At 47.2% G+C, this 13,176-nt stretch overlaps 1 protein-coding gene across 1 annotated transcript in view; it reads left to right on the plus strand.

The window, feature by feature from the left end:
* The first annotated feature begins 9,862 nt into the window (after positions 1-9,862).
* Positions 9,863-13,176, plus strand: part of LOC113883391 (ectonucleotide pyrophosphatase/phosphodiesterase family member 7-like) — a 38,132-nt gene continuing 34,818 nt past the window's right edge. Inside the window, exon 1 of the mRNA XM_027527061.1 lies at positions 9,863-10,115. Coding sequence (XP_027382862.1) covers positions 9,863-10,115 — 253 coding nt within the window. The remainder of the gene's footprint in view (positions 10,116-13,176) is intronic.

Raw genomic sequence — 13,176 nt, forward strand, 5'->3', positions numbered from 1 at the left:
CACAGGACTTGCTGATGGTGGGGAGAGGGGGAAAGAGGACAGTGCCTGGGTTACTGCCTGGAACAGCCTATGTGCTATTTAAGGAATGGGAGACACGGCTGGGGCACAGGGCAGGGGGGAGGAAAAGCAAGGGTCTAGCTTCGGTGACTTTGGATGTGTTAAGCGTGAGATGTCGACTATTGACAAGGGGGGAAAAGGCAAGAAAAACGTTGGATGCATAAGCTGGTGATTGAAGGAGAAGTGTGAGCTGGAGATGCACCTTTAGGAGTCATCGGCCAAGGAGTGGCAGATAAAGCAATGGAAGTGCATGGACCCACCTAGGAGCAAGTCCAGAGGGAGAAGGAGAGAGTGTCTGGACTAGGCTGTGGGAACAGCCAACAGCTAAGAGGTGATTATGTTGCACAAGCAAAGACGTGATCCGGTGCCATAGCCCTCCCTCCCAACCCTGCAACGTGCCAAGATGCGGCTCAGCCTCTGCAGACTTCCAGCGATCCCCCAGGTATCTCTCTTTCTTCTGAGACCTTTTCCAAAACGTCCCTTCCATACTTAGTGAAACAGGATTCTCAACATACCTGCCTTCTCCTCCTCCATCCAGCCTAAGCAAAAACTTGAGTATGAGAGGAATAAAGAAGACTTCAGCATCTGTTCTGCACCACTAATTCCATCAGATTTCTCGTTATTCACGCCTGGCAGTCTAATTTTCTTTGTTAGACTCTCCCAGCACAGTCATCTCCTTAATTATTGACCTTTTCACTCTTCTCGCACCACCCCTTCCTTCGTCTTTGTTCTCAGAAAGTTCTGCTTACACAGTTATCTGCTGGTTCCTCACCTGGGGATAGCAACTGTTTTCTGAGGACAAGTCCTCCCCCCTTCCAATCTCAATCAGACAAGTCAAAGATCTCTGTACATCAGACATTAAGTTCATGCTCGACAGGCCATGCCTCTGGTTTCTTTCCTACCAGCCCATGGGTGAATAGGTTTACATCCTTCTCAGAGATGTCTCACCAAATTTTCACGAGGTTGGAGCTTACAAGGGTGACAGTCGCCCCTGCTCTCTTTCTCCCGCTCAAAACACAGCAGGAGAGAGTGTTACATCATCACATCTGTAGAGCATGTACCTTGTTCTCAGGGCCACATTTTAGGAGAGGTGGACAAACTAACAGGCATTCAGAATATGATTGCCATGATGGAGAAGAAAATCAAAGATACACCAAAGAAGCAATGGTTGAAAGAGTTAGAGATATTAAGTCTAGAGAGAACATGCTGGTGCGGGGGTCAGGAAAATTGCGAGCTACCATTTTTTTTTACAAATAAAATTTTATTGGAACTTAATAGCCATATCCATTTGGTTACATATTGCCTATGGCTGCTTATCATGCTGTAGTGGCAGAACTGAGTAGTTGTGACAGAGACTGTCAGGCCTACAAGGTCTATCTGGGTCATCATAGAAAAGGTTTGCCGACCCCTGCTCTGGAAAGAAAAAGGAATGAGAGAAGGAAGGAGGGAGGGAGGGAGGCAAGAGAGAAGAGACAGAATATGGCTGTATTCCAAACATCTACTGTAAGAAAGAGGAATTTGATGTCTTTAGCATGGCCCAAGATATTATAAAGAAAGCTGAATGCCAAAGAATTGATGCTTTCGAATTGTGGTGCTGGACAGGACACTTGTGAGTCCCTCGGACTGCAAGGAGATCAGACCAGTCAATCTTAAAGGAAATCAACCCTGAATCTTCACTGGAAGGACTGATGCTAAAGCTGAAGCTCCAATACTTTGGCCACCTGATGCAAAGAACTGACTCATTGGGAAAGACCCTGATGCTGGGAAAGACTGAGGACAAAAGGAGAGGAGCAGCAGTGGATGAGACGATGAGAGAGCATTACCGACTCAACGGACATGAGTCTGAGCAAACTCCAGGAGAGAGTGAAGGACAGAGAAGCCTGGTGTGCTATAATCCACGGAGCTGCAAAAAGTTGGGGTGACTTAGTGACTGAAAAACAAGAACAACAACAAAGATTTCAAACAAGGAACAACAGATTCGAAGCTACAGGACAAGAGTTCAGCTTGTCCTTGCTCATAAGGATTAGCTCTCCAGCTGGCAGGACTCCACACCCAAAGGGCTGCCTGGAGCAGTGAAGATGATGTCACTGGGTGTGTCAAGTGGACTAAGGTCCCACAGAGGCATGCAGGTTTAGCTAGAGATTTTGCTAAAGGAAGCACGCAAGCTGAAGAGGTTTGGAAAGGCAGAGTGAGGTTGGAGAAAGGGCTGTGGCTACAGAGAGCAGAAGGGAGAAATTATGGGGAGGAGGGAGAGTGAGGTGGCCATAGAGTGAGGAACTTTACGAAAAGTGGAGGCTTAACCATGCAATGTAAGACATAATCTCTTTGGGACTTCCCTGGTGGTTCAGTGGTTAAGAATCTGCCTTGCAATGCAGGAGATGAGGATTTGATCCCTGGTCCAGGAACTAAGATCTCACAGGCCTTAAACCTGCATGCTCTAGAGTCCACAAGGCACAACTATGGCGCCCACATGGTACAATAAAAGATCCCGCATGATGCAGGAAAGATCCCATGTGCTGCAACTAAGGCCTGGCACAGCCAAATTAATTAACTGATTTTTTTTAATGACAATCTTTTCTATGTTCTCTCAAAATCTTCAGTTAAAGGAATATTAATATTTTTTCAATGCTTTTGGGGTTGTATTTGTGAAGATTTCAAGGAGTGGACGAAATGTGGCATTTGTCTTAAGGAAAGAGCATATTAACCCAAAGAGACCTGGGTCCCTTCCAGCTGAACCAACCCTTGCAGGTAAGTCACAGATGCCGGGAGGCCATTCGAATCCTGCCAACCCTGAGGCTGAAGGAGTCTTTGAAAACATGATCTGGCTTAACATTCAGTTCAGTTCAGTTCAGTTCAGTCACTCAGTCGTGTCCAACTCTTTGCAACCCCATGAATCGCAGCACGCCAGGCCTCCCTGTCCATCACCAACTCCCGGAGTTCACTCAGACTCACGTCCATTGAGTCAGTGATGCCATCCAGCCATCTCATCCTCTGTCATCCCCTTCTCCTCCTGCTCCCAATCCCTCCCAGCATCAGAGTCTTTTCCAATGAGTCAACTCTTCACATGAGGTGGCCAAAGTACTGGAGTTTCAGCTTTAGCATCATTCCTTCCAAAGAAATCCCAGGGCTGATCTCCTTCAGAATGGACTGGTTGGATGTCCTTGCAGTCCAAGGGACTCTCAAGAGTCTTCTCCAACACCACAGTTTAAAAGCATCAATTCTTCGGCGCTCAGCCTTCTTCACAGTCCAACTCTCACATCCACACATGACCACTGGAAAAACCATAGCCTTGACTAGACAGACCTTTGTTGGCAAAGTAATGTCTCTGCTTTTGAATATGCTATCTAGGTTGGTCATAACTGTCCTTCCAGGGAGTAAGCGTCTTTTAATTTCGTGGCTGCAGTCACCATCTGCAGTGATTTTGGAGCCCCCCAAAATAAAGTCTGACACTGTTTCCCCATCTATTTCCCATGAAGTGATGGGACCGGATGCCATGATCTTTGGCACTTCAAGAACAACCAACGTGAATCTTGCCAAAGTGAAGCCACAGGAATACCTTTTTTGAAAAATTTCCTTCATTTCAGATCCTTCTTTGGAATTTCCAGGGCTCAACAACATGTGAAAGATTCCAGAAAGCAAAATAATTTCTGAGCTTTGGAATTTCCCTGAAGATAGTCCAAACCTGTGAAAATTTCACAGGAATTCACCCCAAACCCATACAATGGACAACACTAAGAGTGAACTGTAAAACTGTAGACTCTGGGGGACTATGATGTGCCAATGCAGGTCCATCAAGTATAACAAATGCACCGCTCGGTGGGGATGTTGGGCGTGGGGGAGGCGGTGCATTCATGGAGCAGAGAGCTTATGGGAAATCTCTGTCCCTTCCTCCTGATTTTGCTGGGAGTCTAAAACTGCTCTAAAAATGTTGTCTTCAAAGAAAATTTTCATAAAAGTTTCAAACAAAAAGGACATTGAGGACATAAGTTGGCTCTGAGTTGGATCCTAAGAACTCATAGATCTTCATCAAAAGGGATCTGTGTACCCCACAAGCTCACACCCTCATGGGCTATTTCTATAGCACCCAAAACTTAGTAACTTTGAACCACAACCATTTATTATCTCTTGTGATTCTGTGAGTTGGCTGGGCATTTCCTCTGCTGGTTTCATCGGAGTTCACTTGTAGCTGGAGGTCCAGCTGGGCTGGAAGGTCAATAATGGCCTCACAGATGTGATTGGCAGATGGTGCTGCTAGTGGCTGGGAACTTGGTTTTTCTTCATGTGCCCTCTTGTCCTCCAGAGCCCATCTCCACACGGCACCCTGAGCAGGAGAGTCAGGGCTTACTTGGTGCTGCCTGCCGTGAGAGCCAAAATAAGCTAAGCTTGAAGGGTTCTCAAGACGCAGGACCAAACGTCAGACACCATCAGTTCAGCTGTGTTCTGTTGATCAAAGCAAGTCGTAGGCCAGTGCAGGTTCAAGGAGAGGGAAATAAACTTCATCTCTTAAGGAAGAATTTGCAATCAGAGTGCAAAAAGGCATTTCTGGGGTGTTGCACTCATCTTTGGAAAATACCTAACACACCCACACACTCCTTTATGTGCAACCATCCCTCCAGGTACATCTGTTGCCAGCCAGACCCTGAACTGGACAGTACTCAATGGAAGAAAGAGATGAGAGTGTCCTGCATGCCAGCTCTCCTCTTGCTTGACTTCAGCCCCATCATAAGCAGACCCCATCAGAGTTTACATCCCTTGAGAAGCACTGTACTTGATCTTTGGATCAATCGGTAAGTATTTGAATCTGCAGCAACAGCCTGCCCATAGTAAACAGTTCAGCCCATGCTAAGTTTTTCCCTGCTGCTAAATCAAGCTGAGAGAATCACAGTGAGGTTTTATATTCAAAGAAATGTTCAAAGCCCCAATCATCAACAGGTTTAACAGGATACATCTCCTAATCCTTTCCTTTCATCAGGTATCTTTTTTTTTTTTTTTTTTCAGCCTACCACCCTCCCTTCTGTTGAGATTTGCATCTCTTCCTACCATAGTCACATGGCTCTGGTGGGGTTCGCAAAGAGCTGGACACGACTGAAGCAACTTAGCACACATGTTCCATGTTCTTACTTGACTCCACCCTCCCCCACCCCCTCATTTCCCAGCCCCCATGCAGTTGATTGGTCCAGGGATGGCAATCTGACCCAAACAGGCCAATCAAAGTTCTTCCCTCAGGTTTGTTTTTCCTAGCTGGAACTGGGAAAATGCAGTCATCCTCTGTGATGACAGGAACTATGGAGTGAGACAAAGAGGAACTTCTGTGGCCACACTCCTCACTTTTGGAGAAAGCCAGTCCCAAGCAAGAGGAAACTGAGGTGATATGCAAAGTCAGACACAGAGATGGGGAGAGAGATCTGGGGTGTGAGTCCCTGGAGCCAAGCTGTGAGCCTGCCTTTCTACAGAGTGACTTCCACCACCTGGGAAATTACACCCAAAAAGGCCACATGCAGATGCCATGTCTGCAGCCCATTGGCAGTAACTGCTCTAGACCTACACACACCCCAGGCTGAAACTCCCCACAATGACCTTCTTCCCTGCCTTGAGTCACTTCCCCACTCGCCCATGGGCGCTCCCTGGGGATGCGCCCAAATAAGCCACTTGCACTCCCATCCTTGTTTCAGGATCTGCTTTGAGGGAAAACAAGACTAAAGCATGGTCCCTTTTCTTACCTACCCTAGTAAGAGATAGGTTTTTGTCATCTGCAACCAAGAGTTCTGACCATTACCTTCTGCTGGGATGATTCCTAAAATGTGTTTGGAAATTTCCTCATCTACATTCCAGTGACTATGTCATAAATATTTTTTTTTTAAACAAAGTCTAATGGGATTTCAACCAAAGTTTCACAAAATGCACTGTACTTCTGTACAGATTCCCAGTGACTGATATAAATGTCATGCAAAAGAAAGTAAGAGTCAAAGATAGCTCTACTGGGCTGGCAAAGAAGAATCTAGTCCAAGATGGCATGGGTGGGAGATGTTTCCAGAACTGGAGGGCCCTCAAGCCTGCATGAGCCACAGCTGAGTGCTAGAACAGCTTGAAAACGTAGTGGCCAGGACGAGATTTGCCCTCTCCTCCATATTTCATTCTCCACCACATCCAAACTGCTAAGTAAATATTTGCTAAAACAGATGGTGGATTTATACCTTCCAAACCAGAGCTCAACAAAGAGAAAGCAAGATATCAGTGCTGTGACAATAAGCATCACTGTGGCCACCCTTAGAATTCTCTCTAGCCAGCCACCTCCCCCAGTCTCTGCTGATTGCACCAAAGGTTGCACTTTGGGGAAGATTCAGGAGACATGGTGTGTTGTTGCATGACTGCTGGCTGTTTTGTATCTGTTTTCTGTATTTCCAGAATGTTAAGATGTATGTGGATTGTTCCTAAAAAGGCCTAAATGATTAACAAACAATTCTCAAAGGGCCAAACTACTTAATACAAATATTCACATTCCCTCCAAGAATCTACACACCAAAGACTCAAGATTCTCTTTGAACCAAAGAACATCTGGCCTGGGACAGTCCTGATCCCAGCGTCAACAGCAGCTCTCCTCCAGGCCTGGCTTTCCCAGAGCAGCATACATTGTTCTTTGCCACCAAGGATATCCAGGGACACAAACTAAAGATAATGATGCTTTATTGGCCCTCAGTCATCTGTCCTTTCCATGTGCTGGAAGGAGTGCCAAGTCCAATTTGTCCAAGCACAAAATAGCATCATTGGCATCATTAGATCAGATATGGAAGCTATCAATGGCAATTTATTATTGTATAAAAAGTAAACAACATTGGCTGAACACTTAACCAGTACTAAGGACCAATGTAAGTGCTTTACCTGCTGCATTAACAAGATAAACTAAGTTATACCACAGTAACAAATTATCCCAAAATCTCAGTGGCTTGGCAACAGAGGCTGACCTCTCACATTGCACATCCACCATGGGTTAGCTGGGAACTATGATCTATTTGACCACTCAGAAACCCAGCATGATGGAAATTCTACTGTCTCAACACAAGGCTTCCACAGTTCCTGTGGCAGCAGTTGACAGGGTGAGGCACTCATACACCAATCCTTGAAAGCTTCAGGCTGGAAGTCATACATGTGGCTTCCACTCAAAACACAAGGGCCATGATTACAAGGGGGATGGGGAGTGGCAGGGGTGGGGGTGGGGGCAGGTGGATATTCCATGAGCAGTAAACATTCATGTCAACATACATCATTTCACCAGCGCCTCATGACTTCAGGAAATATATCATTATTCCTTTTGTACGGAGAAGGGAAGAGAGGCACAGAGAGGTTATAAGATTTTCCCCAAGTGTAAAATGTAAGCCCAGAGCAGAGCTGTGAGCCCAGCCTGCAGGCTGCAAAACACCCTCAACTGCTTCGCTGCACACTCATCACAAAATTCTACAAAATTCCATCCTAGAGCAAAACACCATGGTAATTAATAAGAGAGGCCAAGTTATGCAAATACAGAGTGGAGCTCTCCTGATGCTCCACCTCCTCACCCCAAAAACTCAACCTAAGCAAATACCTGGATCAAAATTCTCAGGCAGTTTCAGGAAGAGGGAAACAGGTCACCTCATCTGGGTCTGATACTCTGCCTGCAGTCCACCCACATCAAGACAAAAACCTGAAAACTTCACCCGAAAACCTGGGCAGACTGTCACCTCCTGTCACTGGAAAGTCCACTGATGACAGCTTTATACAACTCACAGATCCTTCAAAGCAGAAAAGGTAAATGTCATCCATGTACTTGTAGAAAGCGGCCACAGGCAGGTCTGTTAGGAGACGGTTGTCGCATCCAGATGAGCACCCCAAGTTAGATGTTACCAACAGGCTAATTCCTCCCAGCCTGCGAAACCCAAGTCTAGCGCCACCTCCTCCCGGGAACCCTTCTCTGTCTGGCTTCCCCAGGTGAGGACCCTCTCCCTGTGCTCCCACATCACCTCCAATGTGCACCTGTGGCAGGATTCCCCTTTATTTGTCTGCCTGTTCCCTGGACTCTGAGCCACACAGGCAAACTCTGCATCTAAGCTTGTGTGTATCTGGCACCTAGCATATATCGCATGCGTTCTCAGTCACTAAGTTGTGTCCGACTCTTTGCGACCCTATGGACTGTAGCCTGCCAGGCTTCTCTGTCCATGGGATTTTCCAGACAAGAATACTGGAGTGGGTTGTCATTTCCTGCTCCAGGGGATCTTCCTGACCCAGGGATTGAGCCCACGTCTTCTGTACCTCCTGCATTGGCAGGCAGATTCCCTATCACTGAGTCACCGGAGAAGCCCATAGCACAGAGAATGTGCTCGATAAATGTGGGGTGGAGGGATAGATGCTTAAGCCTGTTCACAGCCATTTGTTCCCTTGGGGAATTTTATATTCCTGTGTGCACCAAACATGTAGCCAAGTATTAAAACGACAGCCACAGCCTCACTTCTGCTGGGTGGCCTTGGAGAGGTTCTACAGCCTCTCTGAGCTGCTTATTCAGCTACAAAGTAAAAACTGCCTCTTAGATATGTTGTAAAAATTAAATTGAAAGTGGGGAGTATTCAAACAAAAGCTCATATGCAAATGTTCACAGCAACACTGTTCACGACAGCCAAAGCGTGGAAGCAAGCCAAATGCCCATCAGCTGGTGAACGGATGTATAAAATGTGGAACATCCATACAGTGGAATATTATTCAGCCATAAAATGGAGTGAAGTACTGACACATGCCACGGCACCACTAAAGAACCTTGAAAACACGGTGCTCGGCAAAAGAAGCCAGACACAGAAGCTCAGATGCTGTACGACTCCACTTATATGAAACGCCCAGAATAAGTCAATCCAAACAGACAGGACTTCCGTGCTGGCCCAGTGGTTAAGACTCTCAGCTCCCAGTGCAGGGGGCCCAGGTTCGATCCCTGGTCAGGGAACTAGATCCCACATGCTGCAACTAAGACCTGGTGCAGCCAAATAAATGAATATAAAAAAAAAAAATCCAAACAGACAGAAAGCAGATTAGTGATTGCTGGGGACTAGGGGAAGGGAGGAATGAGAAGAGACTGCGAACGTGCATGGGTGAAAACAGCCTGAAGCCAGAGAGCGGTGAATGTGAATGTACTAAATGTCAGCCCTGCGAATGTACTAAATGTCGCTGAGACTGTCCGCTTTCAAGTGATTAAAATGGTAAATTTTATCTTATGTGTATTGGACCACAGTGATTTTTTTTAATTCTTATGGGGAATGTTCAACTTAATAACCTTTCTAGAATTTCAAAAAAAATTAAATGGGATAGAACAGATGATGTATGTACAGTTCCCAGACCTCATGAGCATGCAATCCACAGTGGCTGTTTTCATAACGAACAGTAATTTGTTCTCCCTATAAAAACAGGCTATATCGAGTAAAGGAAAGCACCAACCTCATTTGTTCTCCAGATGTTCACAACAGTGGAATTTGTACAAGTCCAAAACATTTCACGTGGTTTGCCTTTTTATATCATAGTAAGATGCACATAATCCTGAGCATGTTTTCACCATTTTAGAGTACACGGGGCCGCAGCATTAAGCGCATCAGTGTTGCACCACCACCACCCGCCTCCAGAGCTCTCCCATCATGTCAGACGTGTGCCATCTCATTAGGCTCCAGGTGTTCTGGTCCACAATAGAGCTGAGGCAGAATTATCAACGTGGACTTTGCTCAACTGCAGATAAAACAAGGGAGAAAACGGGAGCAGGCTGTGACCCCAGCGGTGAGAGCGTGGGAGGCGCTGAGACATGACAGGGCCCCGGGCCCTCGCGCTGCTGCTGCTGCCCGTCCTGCTGGGCTGGGCCGGTGGCCATCCCGTCCCCGGGACGAAGAGCTTCCGCAAGCTGCTGCTCATCTCCTTCGACGGCTTCCGCTGGGACTACGACCAGGACGTGGACACCCCCAACATGGACCGCCTGGCCCAGGAGGGCGTCAAGGCCAAGTACCTCACGCCACCCTTCGTGACCATGACCTCCCCATCCCACTTCACCACCATCTCGGGTAAGCTCTGCCCCGCAGCCAGGCCACTGTGCCGGCAGAAGCCTGGCGTCCACCGTTCCCTGAAACAGAGAGTTCTTCTCCGTTCCCTGAAACAGAGAGTTCTTCTCTGGCACCTCTGGGGAGACTGAGGCAGCCCACACGACCTGGGATCACTTCCCTGGAAGAAGTGCTAGCTTAAGCGTGCTCGGGCATGCACAGGGTTGTCTCTAGAACCCATGGCCTGCAGACAGGATGGGGGCCACAGCGGCAGCCTCCAAAGGCATCTCTCTGATGCCCTAGGCCCACCCTGCCCTCCACCCTGCCTTTCATATCATGGCCGGTGATCTTGTATACAGTAAATCATTAAAAGGTTTTTATTGAGAATAATAAAATATTAAAGCCTAAAGTAATCAGTTAGATCAGGTAGCTCCCCTGCTTAATGCTGGTGCACTGGAGGGACATGTACGATCTTTGAAGAGAAGTTAAATCTTGTCTTTCAATGACCCAGAAGGTCCACACAGCCTGGCCCCTGACCCACTCACTCTGAGCCTCTCTCATCTCTCTTCCTCTCACAAGCTTCCCTCCAGATCACAAAAGCCCCCTGCACATGCCTCCAACCAGCCCCCACTTGCCTCGGGGTCTTGCCCAAGCTGGCCCCTCCAGCTCACCTGGAGCATGCAGGTCACTGGGAGAGACAGACTTCAGAGAAGTAAACACATGAATAGATGTCACTGCAAGCCAGAGAGGCACCAAGACGGAAGAGGACAGCCTCTCTGGGAGAAGACAGCAAGGGCAAATGGACTGGAAATCAGAGAGACAGGGAAGGGCTCCTGGAGGAAGACGGCAGTTGAGCTGCCAGTGAAGGAGAGGTTGGACTTTTCTGGTTGTCCGGTGGTTAAGACTCAATGCTCCCAATGCAAAAGGCCTGGCTTCGATCCCTCGTCAGGGAACTAGATCCCACATTCTGCGACCAAGAGTTTGTATGCCGCAATTAAAGATCCCGCATGCTGCAAGGAAGATCAAAGATCCCGCGTGCTTCCCTGGTGGCTCAGTGGTAAAAAGTTTGCTGGCCAATGCAGGAGACATGGGTTCAATCCCGGGTCCAGGAAGATTCCCCCAGGCCGCAGAGCAACTAAGCCCGTGCACCACAACTACTGAGCCTGTGCTCTAGAGTCAGGGGGCCGCAACTCCTGAGCCCACGTGCTGCAACTACCGAAGCCCGTGTGCTCTAGAGCCCGTGCGCCACAGCAAGGAAAGCCACCACTATGAGAAGCCTGCGTAGCAATGAAGACTCACCACAGCCAAACATAAGTAAATAAAAAGAAAGAGACCTCGGGAATCCAGAGGAAGGAAAAGTGTTCCAGGCAGAGGGAACAGCATGTATGAGGTCTCTGTGACAAGAAGGAACGTGATGGATCCAGAATGCCAGTTGCCACTAAGCAAAGAGATTCCAGTCTAAACGAGAGGCAGAGGAGGAGGCAGTCCGGATGCGAAGGGCTCCCCTGTAATTAGACTCACAGTGGCTTCCGTTTCAAATTGAGCCTGATGTCAGGCTCTGTGCCACAGGCTTTGCCTTGGGTATCTCCAGGACAACACTGCAAGCAAGTGTTGTCCCCGATCCACAGGTGAGAAAACAACAACTCCACAAGGCTGAGTAAAACTGACCAGCCACTTGGTCAGAAAGTGGGAAGGGAGAAGCCAGACTAGGAACCAGGGTGGCCCTGGACACACAGAACTGGTTCTGCTCGTTCTGAACTGGGAATCGGCAGACCCCTCTCGCTGGGCAGGGAGGGGTGCTAGTAATGTGACCTCAACACACACACACCCAGAGAACCACTTGCTGGGGTCCAAGCGCAGCTCTGGGAACCTCTGACATGATGGGCAAACTGCTGGTGCCTTTTGGCTGGGACTTCCACCCAACTCTCAAAGGGACCCTTGAATCAGAAACTCGAAAAATAAAGCTGAGCAACCACTCAGAGGGAGATTTGCTGAGACGGATTTTACTACATGTAAACTCTTCCAAACACAAGTCATTTGGGAACCATTAGCACCAGGAAGCAGGAACAAAAGAGCACTTTTCTCTACTCCCCAGCGGCATTAACTTCATAACACTTAAAGATCTCCTGTGGGCAGATTCTGGGTCCTTGAGCGCTGAGAATACAAGGGGCACAAAATATTGTAAGGGATGCTCACCTTTTACTGATCCCAAGAAGGCTTTTGATGAGATGATACACAAGGTGAGAGCAAATTTTTTTAAATTACAAAATCACCCCAACACTACTGCCAGCAGGAAATGGAAGCCTTACAGCTTCAATGGAGGGTAATTCAGCAGCATCTCATACATTACAAACACACACACTTTCTTATTTGGCAGTTCCACTTCTAGGACTCTATCCTACCATTATAATTTGCTTGGTGGAAAATGATACACATACAAAGTTATTTATTACATTAGTTTGCAACAGTGAAAGAAAATAGAAACAACCTATCCATCAGAGGGGAGTAGCTAAATAAAATACTGGACATGCATAGAATGGCATACTCTGTCACCTTTAAAAGAAAAACTGAGAGGGGTTTCCCCAGCAGTCCAGTGGCTGGGACTCTGTACTTCCACTGCAAGGGGCACAGGTTCAATCCCTGGTCGGGGAACTAAGTATCCCACAGGCTGTGCAGCACAGCCAAAAATACTTTTCTTTTAATTTTTTTTTTAACTAAGAAGAACTGAGGAAGCTTTTTGTGTCTGGTAGGAAGTTATCTCCAAGAAGGATTAAGTGACAAAAGCAAGATGCAAAGAATATGTGTAGCACGCGTATTTGTGCACATACGTGTGGGTATATGTGCATATAGTTGCTTATAGATGCACAGAGAACCTCTAAAGAAATAAACAAGGAACTGGTATCACTGATTCCTCCAGGAAGGGGACAGAGTGGAAGGGAGACTTTGGATTGTACATTCTGTGTACCTTTTAGATCTTGGACCATGTGTATGTATTGCCTATAAAGTACTATAGGTCTATAAAGGGCCTATATACATAAATTCACCACTTTATAGAAAAAAGCATGTTCTTCTATCCTTCTTATTT

This window comes from Bos indicus x Bos taurus, chromosome 25 (genome assembly GCF_003369695.1).
Source record: "Bos indicus x Bos taurus breed Angus x Brahman F1 hybrid chromosome 25, Bos_hybrid_MaternalHap_v2.0, whole genome shotgun sequence".
NCBI lineage: Eukaryota > Metazoa > Chordata > Mammalia > Artiodactyla > Bovidae > Bos > Bos indicus x Bos taurus.